Source organism: Trachemys scripta, chromosome 1 (genome assembly GCF_013100865.1).
Source record: "Trachemys scripta elegans isolate TJP31775 chromosome 1, CAS_Tse_1.0, whole genome shotgun sequence".
Lineage (NCBI taxonomy): Eukaryota > Metazoa > Chordata > Testudines > Emydidae > Trachemys > Trachemys scripta.
The window spans coordinates 132,879,510-132,900,063 of NC_048298.1; the positions used below are offsets into that span (position 1 = coordinate 132,879,510).

General features: G+C 47.3%; 1 protein-coding gene across 1 annotated transcript in view; it reads left to right on the forward strand.

The window, feature by feature from the left end:
* Positions 1-244: 244 nt before the first annotated feature.
* The window catches only part of LOC117885049 (alpha-2-macroglobulin-like protein 1), a 36,676-nt gene continuing 16,366 nt past the window's right edge, over positions 245-20,554 (forward strand). Inside the window, exons 1-17 of the mRNA XM_034786146.1 lie at positions 245-660; positions 1,296-1,479; positions 2,391-2,553; positions 3,646-3,698; positions 4,492-4,512; positions 5,058-5,217; positions 6,264-6,348; positions 7,669-7,783; positions 8,723-8,837; positions 9,338-9,447; positions 9,991-10,158; positions 10,643-10,873; positions 11,494-11,557; positions 11,995-12,140; positions 13,385-13,534; positions 14,200-14,316; positions 15,050-15,188. Of these exons, the coding sequence (XP_034642037.1) occupies positions 602-660; positions 1,296-1,479; positions 2,391-2,553; positions 3,646-3,698; positions 4,492-4,512; positions 5,058-5,217; positions 6,264-6,348; positions 7,669-7,783; positions 8,723-8,837; positions 9,338-9,447; positions 9,991-10,158; positions 10,643-10,873; positions 11,494-11,557; positions 11,995-12,140; positions 13,385-13,534; positions 14,200-14,316; positions 15,050-15,188 (2,080 nt within the window). The 5' untranslated portion in view covers positions 245-601. The remainder of the gene's footprint in view (positions 661-1,295; positions 1,480-2,390; positions 2,554-3,645; positions 3,699-4,491; positions 4,513-5,057; positions 5,218-6,263; positions 6,349-7,668; positions 7,784-8,722; positions 8,838-9,337; positions 9,448-9,990; positions 10,159-10,642; positions 10,874-11,493; positions 11,558-11,994; positions 12,141-13,384; positions 13,535-14,199; positions 14,317-15,049; positions 15,189-20,554) is intronic.

Here is a 20,554-nt window from a genome sequence, read left to right on the forward strand (position 1 = left end):
TGACGAGCTGTTTGCTGGGAACAACTTCCAGCTGCCACAGTTCTGAGTCTGAAGGGACCCCAAGAATGCCTTGGGGAAGGGCTAGGTGTCCAACATGGGAAGGGCTCCATATCTCATATCCAGATCCCCCTGCCTGAATTGCATGGCATAACTGCCTTCTTTGCTCCAAGGAGGAGCCCTCCCAGGAGGCAATACAATGGGCAATTCATTTCGAGCCAGAACAAAGGGATATAAGTGACAGGTGATCAGGACCAGGCCCGGGTCACTGAGCAGCAACATTCAAGCTGTTTATCCAGGAAAAGCATTTGGTCGAATGTCTCTGTGGGGACTTTGGAGGGGGACACCATGTACCGATTGGTGTACACAATACAGGAGGCTGTCATTGGCTAAGGGACATTCTGTATGGTACACCCCCCTTGCTGCTGAGGAGTATAATCACGGGAAGGAGACCGAGAGAGAGAAGGGGGGGAGTCAAAGCCCCCTCCCATCGCTTTGCTCAGGCTGCCCCCAAAAGAAATTACCCAGCAGCAGCTTCAGAGACCTTGGAGGAAGAGGAATATTTCAGCCCCTGCTCCCCACACACTGAGAGGCTCCTGGGAGGATGTGGACAGCCATCACCCTAAGCTGCTTGCTGCACTTCGCGGCCACTTCACCCATACTGTGAGTGATGCCAAAACTCCATTTCAACCCCCGTCATCAGGGGAACAACTTAAACAGATGGACCATTTTTCCCATCTAGTCTGCTACCATGCCTCCTGCCACAGCAGGTCAGACCAATGGGCCATTGAGTCTGGGATCCCACTTTCCAGACTAGATCAGATCATTCGTCCTTCAGGTGTCACATCCTGTCTCCTGCGCTCCCAGAGCAGACCACTGGCCCATGGAGTCTGGCATCCTGCCCTTGTCACACTAGGGCACATCACTGGGCCATCTAGCCTGCAGCCATCAGAGGCTACAGGTATCTGGAGGGTGTAAACACCAAGGAGGGAGAGGAGTTGTTTAGGGGAGCCCAAGAAAAGGAAGAAAGGAGTAAAGACAAGAAACTGAACCTGGAGACATCTCCAACCTGAATCAGTAGGAGACATTTCCTATGAGTGAGGGGTCAACTAATCCCCTCTGTGGGATCCCCATTGCTTTTGACATTTACAGTATGTCAAAGCCCAGCCTGAAAGGGACTGTCCTGCCTGCGGCTGCTGGGCAGCATGTGTGTATAGGGGTGTGTGTATAGGGTTGCCCATCCCTCTTGCTGAGTCCTCACTCTGATTCGCTGCTGTGCTGTTTCCTCCCTGCTGCAGACGTTACATGGTGGTGATCCCTGCAGATCTCCACTACCCGTCATCCCAGGCCGCCTGTGTGCATATCAACTATAACGCGGGGAAGCTCTATGCAACCCTGGTGCTGGAGCGCTCTGGGGGACAGGATGTCTTGTTGCGAAAAGAGATCACAAAGGAAAAGACCTTTGAGTGTGTCAAGTTCCAGGTGAGCCTCCCTCTGCCAATGCTCTTACTCCTCCTCCATTTCCCTCTCTTCAAGGATCTTAGCACAGGGAAAGGTGTTGGCTTGGTAGCCCCTTGCGGCTGTACCCTGTAGTTATCCCCAGGTCAGGTACAGGGTGGATACATTTCCCACACTCACCACCACCATTAAAGTTCCTCACCCTGCCCTTGAAGGACCCGTTGCAGTGGGAAGCAGGACAGGTCTGTCTCCATGTTCCCATTCCGTCCCTGGCCTCTTTCCTGAGAGAACCAATGAGGAGGCCAGTTAGTACCAAAGCGTGATGGTGCTTTGTGTGATGTGGGGACTGAGGCCGCTGACAGCAGCCAGAGAATGTGTGTGCATGTTATTTATAAGCTGCATTATCACGGCTGATTCCCAGGAGGAGAGAATCTACAAAAGAGCTAGGACTTAGCTGTGGTTTCTTTATTGAGGCTGCTGGACACAGGCAGACCCTGTGGCTCTCTCTGGCTCTCTGGTTCTCCCACTCACTGACATGGCCTGGGCTGCCTGCTAGCACCACACTAAAGACCTAGCATCATGGAAGTGGCTGCTGATTACACTGCAGCCCTCTCTCTCCCCTATGCTTCCTTGCTAACTTCTCCCACCTTTCTGTCCTCTTGGGGTCTTTGCCCACCTTCCCCTACTACGTGCCAGGGCTCAGAGGCACCACTTGCCTCCTTTTCCCTGCCATTGCAGTCTCCTGGCCAATAAGGAAATGGATGAAGCCCATGCCTGGTGGTTCCTAGCTAAATCTGGATCTGGGGAATGGAGACTTTTCAGTACATGCCACTGGGTGATGGAGGGGTTCCACTGTTCTCCTTTCCCCTCCCCCGCTCCCAGCTAGGACCCCAGGGAGTTAACCTGGGGACTGCTCACTCTCTCTTCATATTCAGGTTGTGCTTCCAGCTAACAGCACCGAGGAGGTTGCCCGCATCAAACTGTTCATTACTGGCCGCAGGATCGATATTCACGAGGAGAAGAAGGTTCTGATCCGTCGAGTCAACAGCGGCACCTTCATTCAGACAGACAAGCCCATTTACAAACCAGGACAGACAGGTGAGGGCTCCCGCTAGCATCAGGTAGTGCCCCTATGTGTGGGTGTCCACTCACATACACCTTCCCCTGTACACAGCCTGGGGCAGATCCTCTTGAGAAGGGGAGTCTGGGTGTTTTTCCAACACTGTTCCACCCTTTTCTCTAACCTTGGGGGTCATTTCAGCCTTCGGCATAAGTTGGAATTGCCTCTAGGGTGTTTTAACTTGTGCTGGCTTGAACAGCTCAGTAAGGGGATGACAATCCAGGGTGCAGTCCAGAGCAAAGAGGGGCTGTGTCCTGCAACACAGCTTTGCTTCTGTAGCTCCCAACAAAGTTGTTAGTTTTCAAATGATTCCTCCCAAGGCATATTTTGTACAAAGATTATTACAATGGTGCGCAGGGTGTGAATACAGTGGTGCATTCCGTCACAAAGGGCCATTCCACTAGTCTAGGAACACCAGAGCACAATGCGCTCTAGGCCTTTTTCCAGCCTGAGCCTTTTCCCAATGTGCCACTACACCACCAGCCACAGCCACTTTACCCCACCCAGGGATTCCCCTACCATAGCTGCCCTACGTACAGCCTAGTTTATGTGTGAGCCTCACTGCCCTCTATTGGATGGAGTGCAAACTGCTCAGCAGTATATCATAGGCCCTATACTGGTAACAGTCAGTGGAGATTCTCCTTTAGCTCAAGTGGACTGAGCTAGGGCTCTTGGAGCAGGAGGATCTGAATTATATCCTTGCTGCTGCTGTGAAGTTCTGAATGGCCACAGTGTGTAGCATTTGTGATGAGTGTGAAACTCCAGGAGGCCACACATCAAATATCTGTAGGTGAACGTGCTGGGAATGTACATGTGAATGTTTGTGTGTGTACTGGTGACATAATCAATACTACTCACAAATGGATACCCTATGTGTATACAAGGCATGGACAAAGGTGAATAAGGACTGGGATAGCAGCGAAGGCTGCAAGGCAGGATTGATGAGCACTGGCAGAGCTGTGTGGGGAGCCCAGGACAGGAATAGCAGGGGAGTTGCAGGGCAGGACTGAGGTAAATAACCAATAGGTCTCCATCTTCTAAATTCTCTCCATTTTCTTTTCCTCTCTCAGTGAAATTTAGAATCGTGACCCTGAATGAGGATTTCATTCCACTCAATGACATGGTGAGACATGTATGAGAGGATGTGAAGGAGTCTTCCCTGTTTCAGATCCCTTTTGTTTTAGTCTCCCCCCCCCATCCTTGTCCAAGTTCTCTCTCTCCTTTAGCTCCCAAATACATACATGGGCCTTGTTTGTCAAGTGTCTGAAGAACAGTAACACCCAGAATAATAACTGGTAACTCAGTGTTAAAGGCAGATGGGAATGGTGTCCAACTGCTGAGCACGGAGCCCTGCCCGTGTCAGCAAAATGGCCGCCCAACACAGAAATGTTGTAAATGTCGATTCCTTATTGAGAGTCTATCAGCTCCTTCTGCTGGCTGTGCACGTGCAGCCTCCACTCTAGGGATGGCACAGGAAAACTGGTTTGTTAGGAGTGCACCACTGCCTCCTCTTGGATGTACTGTGAGGACTAGATTGTTTGTAGTGAGGGCTCCCTCATGCTAGAATTTACCTGGGACTCTTCTAAGGTATGGCCATTCCATAGCAGAGTTTGAGCTAGTGTCAGACAGGGAGAGGGTTCCCTACGTGGGGACTACTGGAGAATAATCTAGTTGCAAACACGGGGTGATTACCAACCTCGCTTTTATACTCTTCCACTCGCCAGGCCTCATTGTAATGGGCTTGGCCACAACTTCTCTGGTGAGCCTTACGCAATTAGTATTGTTTGTCAGGGATCTGAGCTCCCAGGTCATTGATCAAACTGCTCTCCTTGAGAAGCTTTGTGTTTCTAATGCATTGTTTACACTGCTGAGAGTGCGTTTCTCTCTTCTAATGTTGCTGCCTCTTTCTTCCCCAGTACCCGCTGGTGTTCCTTCAGGTGAGTGCCACACACCAAAAAAAAAAAAAAATGGTATTTTTTGGTGCAGGTTGCAATAATTTGTTTACATTCTTGATTGTGTAGATGCCACAATATCTATGTTTTGAATTTTAGAAGTTAATGGTTCTAGAAATTAGATGTTTTCAGGGCTTCCCTCTGTATTCTAGAGACTTTGAACCAAGTTCTGCTCTGTTACACCAGTGCAAATCTGAGTTACTGGAGATTTACACCAGTATGAATGGGTAGTCATTTTGGACCTTTATAATTACAGTTTAGAATTTTAAGAGATCTTTTCTCTAGATCAGAGCATCACTGGTCTTAGAAGCTACAACTGTGTAATCTTCAGGATTTCTAGAATATCTAGCCCATATGACTCCCAAGAGACAATTGATTCTAGAAGCTTTAGAACTTGGGTTCTAGAGCCAAGGCCAGTTTAGAATCTGTTAGGTAATATCATCTAGAACCCTTGAAATAGATGGATGTTGTGGATTCTGGATCATTTAGATGCTGGAGCAATTAATTATGCCTCTCTGCTGCGGGTGCAGGACCCTAACAATAACCGGATTGGCCAATGGCTGGATGTGGCTCCACAGGAAGGCATTGCAGATCTGTATTTCCAGTTAGCTGCTGAGCTCCCACTGGGGACATACATCATCAGCGTGGCCAAAGAGAAAGCGCACAGCAGCTTCTCCGTGGAGGAGTATGGTACGCCTGGGGAGAAAGACAGCTATAGGGCAGGGGGAATTTTATCTGTGGGAGACAGATCACACCTGGGGAGAGGAACTGCATCTTGGTATGAGAAATCTCCTGTGGATGGATGGGGAAGTGCTTTCTAGGAGGGAAGGTAGTCACCTCTGATAAGGAAGGGAATCAAATCTGGTCTGATCTGAGAAGATATCCTTGGATATTGCTAAGGAAGGAGATGATTCTCTGACCCCCCCCGCTTAGTGTGGACAAAGAGAACTGTGTGTACACACCAGTCTGGTTAGGTACAGACTGTAGAGGCTATGACAGGACAATAGTAGCACTGGAGCTTTCTGTCACAGTTGGCTGATCCCCAAAGCTGACTATACCAAGGATGTTAGGGGGCGATTTTCAAAAGAGCCCAAGTGACACAGGAGAATGTTGACTTTCAATAGGACATATGCTCCTAAGTCATGTGAGTGCATTGGTTATTTCTAGGGGGCAAAGTTGAATTTGTATACTCCCCTTCTGCAAACTGCTGGAGAAGGGGTTCACAGCTCAGTGTTTTCTGCCTGGTCTCTATAGAGGGGCAACAGGAGCACATTGATAGCTATGGCAGCCTCTTTCTCTCTCCACTCATTACAAACAGCTGTCATAAGGTGAGAGCAGGGCCGCCCAGGGCAGGGGGGGGCAAGTGGGGCAATTTGCCCCAGGCCCTGGGTCCCGCAGGGGCCCCCACGAGAATATAGCATTCTATAGTATTGCAACTTTTTTTTATGGAAGGGGCCTCTGAAATTGCTTTGCCCCAGGCCCCCTGAATCCTCTGGGCAGCCCTGGGTGAGAGACATTAACAGACAAATTCACTGTTATTTGGGCCCCTACAGAGCCACAGATCCAACACCAACAGGGAGAATCAGGGAGGAGTGGAACTATACCTACATTTCATAAAAGAAAAAAATGGGACCCCCCAACCCTACTACTGTCCAGCCCATGTTCATTCTCTTCACGGCCTGCTCCTCACCAGGCTGTAACACTTCCCTCCATTCTCTCTGGTTCTTTCCTTCCAGTGCTGCCAAAATTTGAAGTGGTTTTTGAGGAGCCAACTCAGATTTATGCTTTGGATAAAACCTTTCCGCTCCGCGTGTGTGGCAGGTGAGGTGGCTGATCTGGGGGGGGCGGGGGGGGGGGGAGAGGGGGTGAAGCTGCTAATACACTCCAGCCTGGGATGAGCAACCCCCCTGCATCTATTAGGGGAACCTCAAAGGGAGAATTTAACTGAGTGACTGTAAATATATTTCACCAGGTCTCAGTTAGATTAGGCCAAGCTCATTCCTGGCAGCCCTTTGACATCTTTAAATAGCTAGAAAAATCACCCTAATTATTAATTCTCTCCCATTGCTCTAGCTCCTTTCATCCTAGAGGATCTCCGAGCTCTTGACAGAGTGCATATGCAGGGATCACCCATCCACTGAAATACAACCATTTCTGGGGTGGAGCACAGCAGATATTCTGTGGTAGTCGCACTACAGAACAAGACAATGAGAGGGGAAAGGAAGAACAGTTTCACCAGAGGATACTGGAGGGAAATTCTAGGGGGGAGAATGGGATGGCTCTAGATGGAATTTGGCCAGGACACATGGATTATAGCTTGATGAAGAAGAGCAGCCCCTCACTGATCACCCTCCTCAGACTCTGCAGTACCACGCCTCTACTATCTCTCAGGGCACTGGAGTTCGGGCTAGTCTACGCTGGCAACGCTAAAGTGCTGCTGCGGAACCGCTTTAACGTGGCTTGTGTGGTCGTGGCAGAGCGCTGGGAGACAGCTCTCCCAGCGCTCTAAAAACCCCACCTCCACGAGGGGCGTAGCACCCAGCACTGGGAGTGCGGCTCCCAGCGCTGGTGCACTGTCTACACTGGTGCTTTACAGCACTGAAACTTGCTGCGCTCAGGGGGGCTGTTTTTTCGCACCCCTGAGCGAGAAAGTTGCAGCGCTGTAAATTGCCAGTGCAGACAAGCCCTTAGTACAGACTCAAAGGGTGGAGCGTCTCTGCTGAACATCACTTATACCACTTCACTCCTTGCAGCACAGGCTCCCCTAGCACTATGTGCTCAGATACCATAGTGATGAGTGCAGGGTAAGAGCTTACACAGATAGATAAAGAGAGAGATACCGGGACATTGACTCAGAGGGAAGAGTCTGAGAAGACTTACCAAAACCAGCAGCTTGGAGGTCTTCCATCCAAGTACTGACCAGGCCAGCCCTGCTTAGTGCCTGAGATTGGCCAAGATGGTTCTCGTTGCTTGTACAGCTGCATCTATCTTGATACACTGTGAATATCCATGACATAAATCAGATCTGGAGATATGCTAAAGCACACCCACCCAGAGAGATTCCTCTGGGGTGTGTGTGTGTGTGTGTGTGTGTACACCCCTTTCCATGTGTTCTCCCACCCCCCGCACTTTCTCACATAGATACACCTATGGGAAAGGCGTGCAGGGGACGATCCAGGTGAGCCTGTGCCAGAAGAGTTGGTGGTATTTCTACAGTACCCAGCGACCTCCTCTCTGTCACCACTACAACAACCAGGTGAGCCACTGAGCAAGAGCTGAGCCCCATAGGGTGACAATCCTGTGAAGCAGGAGCTGCGATGCCAGCTGAGGTGGGCCAAGGGGAAGGAGACACGATGCAAGACGTGTTATTTTAATTGATTTCACCCATGCCTAAAACCTGTTTTTGTTCCCTGGCCCCATAACCAGCTGCCATTGCCTCTATTGTTCTTGTTAATAATCTTGGCAGTTGTCCCTTATTTGGTAGTTCATCCCTTGCCTATTCTCTTTTTTAACCTTGCCTGCTTTATATGATTTTTCCCACGGAACCATTTCAGATTTAACGTTACACATATTAATGTCAGAAAGCCCGAGAAGCCTTTTAACAGGGGCAACAGAGTAGACTCCTCTTCAGAGGGCCTTTCCACCACAAAAATGACAACCTCAGCATTGACACCCCTTTCCTCCCCAAAACCACCAAACGACCACCTCTCTCATTGTCTTGCTGAAATCCACCCACTGCTGACACCATGTCGTGTTGTGTGGTGGTGCAGACGGAAGCCAAAGGCTCAGCACTATGTGCATACCACGGAGTTTTAATGAGACTTACCTCATTAACTCTTGAAGTGTGTCTACACAGCCTCTGGGGGGAGGGGGGGTGCTTCGCAGCATGGCTGGACTGACACATGCTAGTTCTGCTGATCTAGTGCCCTAAAAGTAGCAGTGTGGCTGCAGCCATGCAGCTATGGTTAGCACGCTAGCTTGAGCAGAGCTAGTACCTCTGTCTCCCCGTGCTCGGAAGCACTCTCCAGCTGCAGCGTAGACACCCCTTTCAAGTGCCTTGCAGCACAGAGCAGGTTGAGCTCCTTAGGAGCAGGGGTTCTGTTCTGACACAGAGGTAGCTCATTCTGTGACATCTGTCCCTCCTGCAGTGCGGTGCTGTCCCAGCACCAATCACCTTGCTCTCTCTTGTTTTCAGACTGATAAGATGGGTTGCTTCTCCACGTCTGTGTATCTTTCTAGCTTCAACCAGATCTCCCCCGATTACCGCAGCAACATAGATGCAGTGGTCACATTGGTAGAGGATGGCACAGGTAACCTCAGAGGAGTCTTTGAGGGTATAGGAAAGGTACTTGAATAACATGCACCAGTATTATCAGGGACATCAGAGACTGTCAGCCCTGTTCTTAATGCATTGGGAGCATTGAGAAACAGGCTCACAGGAGGCTCTGGGACTGGCCCTTCTTTGAGCCCAAAGGGGGTTCTGTGGTCCAGTCTCACTGGTTAGGCACTGGAGCTACCCCCTTATGGGCTCAAGCCCATAAGGCATGTTGCTTTGTGGGTCCCTAGGGTTGGTGTGGTCTGGTCTCATGGTGGGTCACTGACAGCTCTCCGATAGCCATCTGTAATTAGGTGGGGAGACCAGATAGCCAGGGTCCTGTGAGCACCATCTCCCTGGGGATATAAAATGTGTGCAGCCTAACACATGTGTGTGTCACCAAAGGGCCTGCTCTCTAGTGGAATTGCCCAGTGGGATGGTTCTTTGTTCCCTGCCTCTCTCCCTCCCATCTCTTCTCCTGTCCCTTTCACTCAGAGGTGCAGGTCAATGCCTCCCATAGCTTCTTCATCTCCAGGACAGCTGGCACGGCTACGTTTGAGGAGGTTAATCCTTATTACTACACTGGCGAGATCTACAGAGGGAAGGTAACTCATAGCTAAACCCTCCAGAGAGTACAGCAGAAATAATGTGCTCCCAACTGTATCCTCAGCTGTGTCTCCTCGCCCTGCTCTGTCCCCAACACAAGCTCTGGGATGGCAGAGACTGAGTAATTCCTAGCCAAAACACTTGGTTCAGATGGGGTTAAAACTGAGGTACAAATCAGTGACTTAAGGGTAAAAAATACAAACCCTGTACAAGAATGTCAATTGCTAACAAAAGCCCCAAGGACGAAAAATCCGGGGGATTCAGAGTTTAGGGTTAGACTTCAAGGAAACCCCAAACATTTGAAAGTACAGAATTCCACAGGCCAGGCTCCCAAGCAACCCTCTGATGAGTCTGCATGCGTCTCTTCATATGGCAATAAAGGAGACGATGACTCTTAAGAGCAGTGCTGGTAACGGTGATGACAACTGAGGTGTTCTCTCTGCCTGTGGAGATACTGACGGCGAGTTGGGTGAGATGGAGCTGGAGATTCCATACGTTGATGAAACAGCTTTGTGTTCCTCTCTTCCCCATGTGATTCTCAGATTAAAATTGTCGATCACCAAGGCAAAGCAATGAATAACACACCAGTTTACCTTATACTAAGCTACACCAGGCTGCGGTTTAACAAGACGTACATCACAGATGACTCTGGAAGCGTTTCCTTTGAGCTGAACACAAATGCTTGGAATGGTGACTCAGTCTCTTTGGAGGTAAGTGAGGAAGACTCCATCTCATGATTTGTGAAAGTTAGGGACTAATACCACTTTCCAGAACCAAGTTATTGCTCTGCAGGCATCTCCTCCCAATCCCAACCAGTTCTAATGAAGAACCGTATTTCAGACTTGCATCACCTCTGGATATTCCAATTCTTGGCTTCCCACCAAAGAGCTCCTCTGATGTACATTATTCCTAAACTGTGGATCCAAGTTATGCTAGCCCTGGGCTCCTCACATATCTGCTGGCATCCCTCAATCCTGACCTACTGCTATTCCAATCATGAGCTTCTCATACCGGCCTAGGTATGTGCGAGCAAGTTAGTATGTAATGTAGCTCCTTTCAATACAGTGGATTTACACCGGAGATGAATTTGGCCTAGGATCTCTAAGTCATGTCTAGGATCTTGACCCCCCTAGTCCCAGAATCTCTCTCATCTGATGTACTCACCCAGAGAGTTCACTGTTTATTTTCTGACAGGGGAGATTCCTGCTTCAGGACCCTGTATATGTGCCAGGGACAGTTAATGTGTATTACCAGAATGCCTACCACTTCATACAGCCATTGTACTCCACCACCAAGAGCTTCCTCAGGATAGTACGTGTGCCAGGAACAGTGCCCTGTGGCAAAAATGAGAGCGTGCAGGTGGACTTCAGAATTTACAAGAAAGACCTAAGTTATGGTCCCAAGAGTGTGGATTTTTCCTATTATGTGAGTCACTAGGGAAGTGCAAGGAGGTGATGGTGATGGGTTAAATATGCTGGATCAGAAACCTCGAGAGACTCAAGCCCTGTTTGCACAGAACAGAGAATGTGTGTGCACATGCGCACACACTCTCTCTCTCTCTCTCCACCTCCCTGCTCGTGTTCCTCAGCTCTGCATTTGAGAAACCACCTTTAGGGAGGTGAGAGGGAAATTCAACATCCATGGCCCAACCAGTCCTTGGTCTCTATACTAAGATGTCCAGTGTAGTGGCCATTTATTTATTGTTTCCCTCTATTCAATGTGGCAACTGGGCCATTAGGAACAGGGCCACTTAAATAATAACTGATCAGCTGTCAAATGGGCAGGACTTTTGCTCACTAGTCACCCTGGACTAGATCAGAACTGGTGCCTGACAGGTAAAAGTTTTCATATCCCAGGCTCTTTATCCCCCTGAGCCATCTACTCCCCCCTGCCCAGGGGCCATGGAGGGTGAAAGGCTCTATGTCCCATTCTCCCTAAGTCGCCATCCATGGAGAGTCTGGTCTGCGTAATGCTGTCAAGCTATTGAATGTATTTCTGGCATTTCCTAGCCCTTCTCTCATGCCTCTTTCTCTCTTCTCCCTTAGGTCATTGGGAAAGTGGGGATTGTCCTTTCAGGTCAGAAGACTTTCTTGGTTGGGTCATCAAAGAGTAAGTGCAGGCACCTCTTCTACACAGAGATCATTCTGTGCTGTGCTGTGTCCCCACAAGCTCTGCTCCATGATGTAAGCCATGTAGGGTAACTTTGGGAATCTCACTCCTTGCAAGGCTGACTTCTGCTAACATCCAACGAACTGAAGCTTTCAGCCCCCTCAGGTGATGGTTAGAGATAGGGAGATCCTCTGGCTGATTTATAATGGCAGGTCAGAGCTTGAGGAGTTCATGGGGATACTGATTGTTTCATGGGCTTCTCTGGAAATCTCCTTGTTCTGAGAGACCCAATTCCATGCGACAAAGGCAGGGAGAAAGGGAGCAAAATGGCAGAGGAAGAGTGATGGCAAAAGGGGAAGATCTTGGTACATTTGGTAGTGGAAACATACTCTTCTTTTCCTCTTTCTTTCTCTCCTTCCCTCCACCCCCAAATCCAGTGATGACAGGCACTTTCTTCATCCCTCTGGTCTTCACCTCCGACTACGCCCCAGCTCCTACCATTGTAGTTTATGTCATCTTCCCCACTGGAGGAATCATAGCTGATAGCGCCCCCTTCAGTGTCTCCATGTGCTTCAAAAATGAGGTAGGACTCATGGCTGAGAGCTCTGGGTTCGTGGGTGTGTGCATCTGGTGAAGGAATGAAACAAGGTTATGAGGGTGTGAGGAGTAGATAAATATGGGTGGCTGGGTGTAACTGAGTAGTTGGGGTAATGATTCACCGGGAATGTAGGGACCTGTATTTTAATGTGTGTTTTTTGGTGAGGCACTTAGGGGAAGGGGAGCTGAAGAAGAGGGTTTTATCCTCTGCTCAGAAAGGTCTGAGATCTGTGACCATTCTAATGTCTTTTGGAATCAAGTTCCTCAACCACAAGCTGAGAGAGCCCTGTGTCCTGAACACACAAATCTCATTCCCGAGGATTGACAGCTCCATTATTCCACAGGAGCTGTCATGGGGAGCTATGATCAGGCAAGGTGAGCAAGTGTTTTAGGTCAGTGGTTCTCAACCCGGGGGTACACGTACCCCCTGGGGGCATGCAGAGGTCTTGTAGGGGATACATCAACTCATCTAGATATTTGCCTAGTTTGACCACAGGCTACATGAAAAGCACTGGCAAAGTCAGCACAAACTAAAATTTCATACAGACAATGACGTGTTTATACTGCTCTATGTACTATACACTGAAATGTAAGTGCAATATCTATATTCCAATTGATTCAATTTATAATTATATGATAAAAATGAGAAAGTGAGTCTTTTTTTCAGTATTAATGTGCTGTGACACTTCTATATTTTTATGTCTGATTTTGTAAGCAAGTAGTTTTTAAATGAGGTGAAACTTAGCGGTACGCAAGACAGATCAGACTCCTGAAAGAGGTACAGTAGTCTGGAAAGGTTGAGAGCCACTGCTTTAGGAAACCTAGGCCAGTCCGATGGAGGGTTTGAAGAAGAGGACTGAGTCCTTTGAATTTGACCTGGTATTCAGAGACGAGCTGGTGTGGAGAGAAGAGCAGTGGAGTGATGTGCCCTCAGAAGGCTGTGCTGCTGTGTTCTGCTGTTTAGGTGCCTCTAATATTATTATTGCATGTTTCCCTTACTCCTCAATTGTCCTTACTCCTCAATTGTCCATCCTTTCAGAGTCCATAGTCGCTTCATTCTCTCCTGAAGCAACTGGCTTCACCAGGGGAGAATCCCAGGGGACTACCTTCACCTGGACTATGTGAGGCTCCTCTCTGCTCTAGCCACCCTGCAGGTGGATCAGCAGAGGGGATTCTCTCTCTGCCTTTCTCTTCTCCCCTCTCACGTTCTTTCCCCTTGTGCCCTTTAAGGTGAAGATAGGGTTCTCAGAGGATGAGGCCCTCCCTGGATCTGAGGTCAGCCTCCAGCTGCAGGCAGCTCCCAGATCCCTCTGCGCTGTCCGAGCCGTGGATCAGAGTGTCCTACTGATGAGGCCAGAGAAAGAACTGAGCAACTCCCTGGTAAATTACTCTATGTCTGTCTGTCTCTGTGAAAGGAAGAGCGAGCGAGAGAGAATAAGAAAACTACATTGCATCTATACAGTGCTGTCCTTCCAAGGCGCTCAGAGTGTTCCATGAAGGGAGATAGTAGCATTATCCCTGCTGTACAGATGGGAAATGTGAGGCACAGGCAGGGGAAGTGACTTTCTCAAGGTCACAGAGTCATCATCAATCCCAAAGGGACAGACAGAGTGCCACTGGGATCCATTTTTTGCTAAGTCCTTAAGGTGGTCTGGCTGGATAGTTAGTTGTCGATCTTAATGCGCCACCAAAGCTTTTGGTGATTACATGATCACCAGCCATGTAGCAGCATTCTTTGGTAAACAAACTTCATAATTCATTGGTCTGCACACAGTGCACAGTGGTAAATCCAGGATTAGTTCCTGTCTCCCAGCCTCATGCTCAGTACATCAGACCATGTTGCCTCTCCAAGAAGAAAATAGGAGAAATGGAGAAGAGTGACTGAGAGCCTGTTTGGAGGTCTATCTCATATGTTGAGTCTAAGCTTTCCATACATGATAGCATGGAACAACCATTCAGACAGATCTTTGGTGTGTTAGGAAAGGTGTATGTTGGTTCATCTTTCCACTGACTGTATTTTTTCCCCTCTTTCTTGCTTTTCCCAGATCTATGGGCTGTTCCCCCATATTTTTCGTGGTGGATACCCTTACCAAGTGTCTGAAGATGACTTCTTATGCTGGTCTCGAGAACCTCACCAGCCTGACGTGTTTATGGTGTTCAGAGTAATGATCTTTGATTCTTCCTCACTGGCTAGGTGGAGCAGGGCCTCTGACATTATAGGTTATTAGGAAACAGCTCTAGTAATCATTGATATTCCATTGATTGGCTGGATGAGTCACCTGATATTAGTGACAATAGGAAATTTAGTTATTGCACATTGATACCCTATTGGTGGGATGGTTCAGGGCTCCAAACATTATCGGTCAGTTTTACTTTAGCTCTTCATTCTCTGTGGGTTAGTGGGTTAGAATGCGTACAATTAGACGGCCAATTCAGCACTGATGCCTCACTGGGCGGTTTGCTGAGGGCATCTGACATTAGTGGCCAATAGGAAACAGTCTTGTTGTGCAATGAGGAACCCACTTATAAGAGATATATATGGGAAAGATGTCCAACAGGAACACTGCTGTTTCCCCATAGGCCCTATAGACTTTGAAGGAGAATAAACTTGCACTGGTTGAGTCAGGCCTGATAAATCAACTCAAGGGGCTCCAATGTCTCACTGCTGGGGATATGAGTAATTCTCACTTGAATCAAAGTGAGAGACTCATATCATATAGCAGAGGGAGAACTGGGCCCTTGCTTTATAAGGGAAATGAGCAGCCTGAGGGACAAAGGGTTGATGACAGAGGGAAAGGGAAGGATGGGCTTCTGATATATCTAAACTCTCAGCACATCTTTCTTTCTTTCTTTCTTTCTTTCTTTCTTTCTTTCTTTCTTTCTTTCTTTCTTCAGGAAATGGGCTTGAAAATCATATCCAACACCCATATCAAGAAGCCGAGAGAGTGCACAACTACTGTGGCTATGACAACAATGATGGTGACTGAGTTGGAGAGCACACTCCCCATGCTAACCAGACCTACATTTCTCACAAGTGAGCAAATTTCTGCCTCCTCTTACTTCTCACTAGAGGGCTCAGTCTTGTAGCTGAAACCAGCACAGAGTTCAAGTTAAGCAGTCCATGCTGTGATTGCAAGTGATACAGGAAAAAAGAGAGACAAAATGTTGCTTTGCCCTGAACTTGCTTTCTGGACTGTCTGTGACTGAGGGGTTCATCCCTTTGAAATGTCAGTGAATTGGCTGTTGTTTAAGACATGTCTGTCATCTGATTAGCTGACATGCACACTTTGTGTCTCTGAGCCAAATGGGAGACTCAGCTACCCTGACTATGGTTCTGAGGTTCCTATTGTAATTGAATCTTCTTCAAGTAGTGTCCCTATGGCTGCTCCACTTCAGGTATGTGTGTGCCCCATGCGTCTTCAATCAGAGATTTTGATAACGAGGTCTGTTTGACTCATACCTGCACCTTTCATTATTTCTTCATGCCCTGCCCTGAAGCTATATACTGCTGAGCGGGCAAACTGTGCTCAGTTCCTTCTCAACCACCTTGGCTTGAGATGGAGCTTTAGTGTGTCTGCCCAGCGCTTGCCTTGGTCAGATGTTGTACCTAGTTTTTAGTTTAGTCTAGCTTATTAGTTAGCAAGTTTAGCGTAGTTTATTATTTTGAGGATTGTTTCTCCTCTCACCTCTCTTACGGGAGGCTTGCCTTCTCAGTAGGGCATGCCAGGTTCATGGGGTTTAAATGCTGCCTCACTTGCTGGGAGGTCATCACAGTTTGTGATTGACACTCGAAGGGCATCTGCTGCCTTGAAGAGTCGCACATATCACAGAAGTATAACATCAGTTTAGCCCTCAAATCCAGGGCAAGAAAAAAACAGGAAATCAAGTTGCAGATTCTTATGATGGAGTGTTCCCTCTGCCCCACTTCAGAGCCCGATCAGGAGAACCGCACTGTACAACATTCTCCAGGCAAATCTAGCACGTCTTCAGCACTGGCTTAACACTCTCCCAGGAAGGGAAAATCTCTAGAGACCTCTAGAAGTCCCAGGAAAACAAGCTCTGACTCCCTTCTTAAGGAGTCTGCTTCCAAAAGACCTCACTCTCCCAGTAGCTCGACCACATCAGAAGTTTGATGTCGCAACCCAGTACTGTAGAAGCAAAGAGTTCCTCCTGTACTGGCAGGGCCAGGAAACCCTATAGCTTGTCTGAGAGCAAACATGGCTCCAAGAGAGCTTTGGTATCATCCGGATAAGACAGGTATTCAATACAAAGAAGAATGGTACCATCAGACATAGCTTTACCCTGACGGGTTCATCGGTACCTCACAAAGCTAAGCCTCTGTCTTTGTCGGTGCCCACCTCAGAGTGCACAAAATCCTTGCTACTGTCTATAGCTAGAGACAGTCAGAGTGCTGCGTTGGTACTGCCACACCATTCAGTACCGCAAGAGTTTAGGTACTCAAAGGACTTATCTATGGCAGATGAACCGGAGTCTCCACTGCTTATGGGCACTGAGCGCCTCTCAGTACTGAGACTCATGTGGTCTCTGGACTTGCATCCATCCTCAATACCATCTGACTCACCACCCTTTTCAATGGGAACTCCTCCACTGGATAAAGAAGAGGATGATGGGGACCTCCCTGCAGTATCTTCAATATCAGTCCAGGGCTCTCCTTCTTATCCACACAAGAACCCCTTCTCTGATACCTGAAGAGACACAGAGAGACGAATTTCGGGGAAGACATCATGGCTGTTGGGAACAACCTTGGATTCCACCCCCTCTCCTGTATGGGTCTCTGTGGTCATATTGGGATCCCTGGGGTGCTTACTGCCAACAATTTTCCAGGGCCCTGAGCCCCACCCACCGGATGATAGGGAGATACCATCTTCCCCTCCCCAGAACATATCTCAACAGAAGGAGACATTTGAGGAACAGGAGGCTAGGACAGACAAAGAGGCTACGCCCCAAACTACCATCTCATCATCTTCACTTGATGAGGTGGTAATGTCTCCTCCTCCGTCAATGGCTGATGATTTTTGGCAATTCCAGAACTTCATAAAAAGGGTGTCAGGCTCCCTACAGATACCTCTCGAGGAGGTCAAAGAATTGCAGCACAAGTTGCTCAACATTCTTTGTTCAGCAACTCCAACCAGAGTTCACAGCCCTGTCAATGAAGCCCTTCTCAATCCTACAAAAATGATTTGGCATACTCAAGTGACCATACCACCAATATGCAAAGGGATGATAAAAATATTATCTGCTCAATAAGGCCTCTGAATTCCTATTCTCCCACTGCCCTCCTAATTCTCTGGTGGTGGGCGCAGTGAGTGAGATGGATAAACAACATCATAATAAGTCAGCCCCGTTTGACAAAGACCAGAAGTGCTTTGGACCTTTTATGGAGAAATTCCTATTTATCTGCAACCCTACAATTCTGTATTGTGAATTACCAGGCACTCATGGTGAAATATAATAACATGAACAATACAAAATTAACTTCTTTACTTCAGCACTTTCCCTCAGACCAAAGGGAACAGTTTCAAGCCACCGTAGGAGTGGCTTGTCTCTGATAAGAGACAAACTTTTTGAAAGTCTCTGGGTAAGGATAAAAGTGTAAAAAAGGAAGGATGATGTCATAGGAGTCATCTATAGACCATCTAACCAGGAAGAAGATGTGGATGAAGCTTTTTTTAAAGAATTAACAAAATCATCCAAAGCCCAGGATTTGGTGGTGTTGGGGGACTTCAACTACCACGATATCTATTGGGAAAACAATATAGCAGGGCATAGATTATTCAACAAGTTCTTGGAATGTATTAGAGATATTTTTTTATTTCAGAGGTGGAGAAAGCAACTACGGAAGAGGCTGTTCTAGATTTGATTCTGAGAAGTAGGGAGGAACTGGTTGAGAATTGAGAAGTGGAAGGCAGCTGGGGTAAAAGTGATCAAGAAATGGTAGAGTTCATGATTCTAAGGAATGGTAGGAGGGAAAACAGCAGAATAGATAATGGATTTTGAGAGGGCAGACTTAGGAAACTCAGGGAGTTGGTAGGTAAGATCCCATGGGAAGCAAGTCTAAGGAGAAAACAGTTTGAGAGAGAACATAAGAACATAAGAATGGCCGTACTGGGTCAGACCAAAAGTCCATCTAGCCCAGTATCCTGTCTACCGACAGTGGCCAATGCCAGGTGCCCCAGAGAGAGTGAACCTAACAGGTAATGATCAAGTGATCTCTCTCCTGCCATCCATCTCCACCCTCTGACAAACAGAGGCTAGGGACACCATTCCTTACCCATCCTGGCTAATAGCCATTAATGAACTTAACGTCCATGAATTTATCCAGTTCTCTTTTAAATGCTGTTATAGTCCTAGCCTTCACAACCTCCTCAGGTAAGGAATTCCACAAGTTGACTGTGCGCTGTGTGAAGAAGAACTTCCTTTTTATTTGTTTTAAACCTGATGCCTATTAATTTCATTTGGTGACCCCTAGTTCTTGTATTATGGGAATAAGTAAATAACTTTTCCTTATCTACTTTCTCCACATCACTCATGATTTTATATACTTCTATCATATCCCCCCTTAGTCTCCTCTTTCCCAAGCTGAAAAGTCCTAGCCTCTTTAATCTCTCCTCATATGGGACCCGTCCAAACCCCTAATCATTTTAGTTGCCCTTCTCTGAACGTTTTCTAGTCCCAGTATATCTTTTTTGAGATGAGGAGACCACATCTGTACGCAGTATTCAAGATGTGGGCGTACCATCAATTTATATAAGGGCAATAATATATTCTCCTTCTTATTCTCTATCCCCTTTTTAATGATTCCTAACATCCTGTTTGCTTTTTTGATCGCCTCTGCACACTGTGTGGACGTCTTCAGAGAACTATCCACGATGACTCCAAGATCTTTCTCTTGATTTGTTATAGCTAAATTAGCCCCCATCATATTGTCTGTATTGCTAATGTTATTTTTTCCAATGTGCATTACTTTACATTTATCCACATTAAATTTCATTTGCCATTTTGTTGCCCAATCACTTAGTTTTGTGAGATCTTTTTGAAGTTCTTCACAGTTTGCTTTGGTCTTAACTATCTTGAACAGTTTAGTATCATCTGCAGCAGTTTCGTATCATCTGCTGTTGGCAGTTGGCAGAGTTGGCAGTTTTTCAAAGAGACATTATTAAGAGCACAAGAGTAAACTATCCCACTGCGTAGGATAGATAGAAAGTATGGCAAGAGACCACCCTGGCTTAACCAGGAGATCTTCAATGATCTGAAGCTCAAAAAAGAGTCCTACAAAAAGTGGAAACTACATCAAATTATGAAAGATGAATATAAAAAAAACAACACAAGTATGTAGGGACAAAATAAAAGCCAAGGCATAAAATGAGATTAAACTAGCTAGAGAGATAAAGGGTAACAAGAAAACACTCTACAAATACATTAGAAGCAAGAGAAAGATCAAGGACAGGGAAGGCCCGTTACTCAACAAGGGGGGGAAAAATAATAACAGAAAATGTGGAAATGGTGGAAGTGCTAAATGCCTTTTTTGTTTCAGTTTTCACCAGAAAGGTGAGTAGAAATTGGACATCTACCATAGTGATCACCAGTGAAAATGAGGTAAGATCTGAGGCTAAAATAGAGAAAGAAGTTAAAATTACTTGTCTCTAGATCCAGTGCAGATTTCAATGATGGAAAAGTGGTTCTCTCTTCAGTTCTGGGCTCCATTCCATGACTCCCTTCTCCCTGTGGGGATACTGTTCAGGAGTCACCTGCAGGGGAGCACTGATTGGGGCACTACTCGAAGGAGGAGAGATGGCTCACCCTGTGCAGTAACTGTAGTTCTTTGAGATTTGTGTCCCTGTGAGTGCTCCAATACCTGCCCTCCTGCCCCTCTGCTTTGGAGTTTCCTCTCTGAGACTTTTTGATAGAGAAGGAACTGAGGATGGTTCACCTGTGCAGCTCTTTGTAGTCTTGGTGTGGGGCACGTGGTAGTGAAGGGCACATGCACAGGCTGAACAAACACTGCTAATGAAAATCTCCAGTTGAAGGAACATGAGGCATACGCACACCCTGAAGTTGAGTCCCCGTAGGGACACACATCTCGAAGAACCAGCAACCACACACCACACAGCAGAAACACCAACCCAGGAACCATCTCCTGCAACAAACCCCATTGCCAACTCTGTCCACATGTCTACTCACGTGACGCCATCACAGGACCTAACCACATCAGCCACACCCTAAGGGGCTTTTTCACTTGCACATCCACTAATGTGATATATGCCATCATTTGCCAGCAATGCCGCTCTGCCATGTACATTAGCCAAACCGGACAGTCTCTGTGCAAAAGAATAATTGGACACAAAGCAGACTTCAAGAATTATAACATTCAAAAACCAG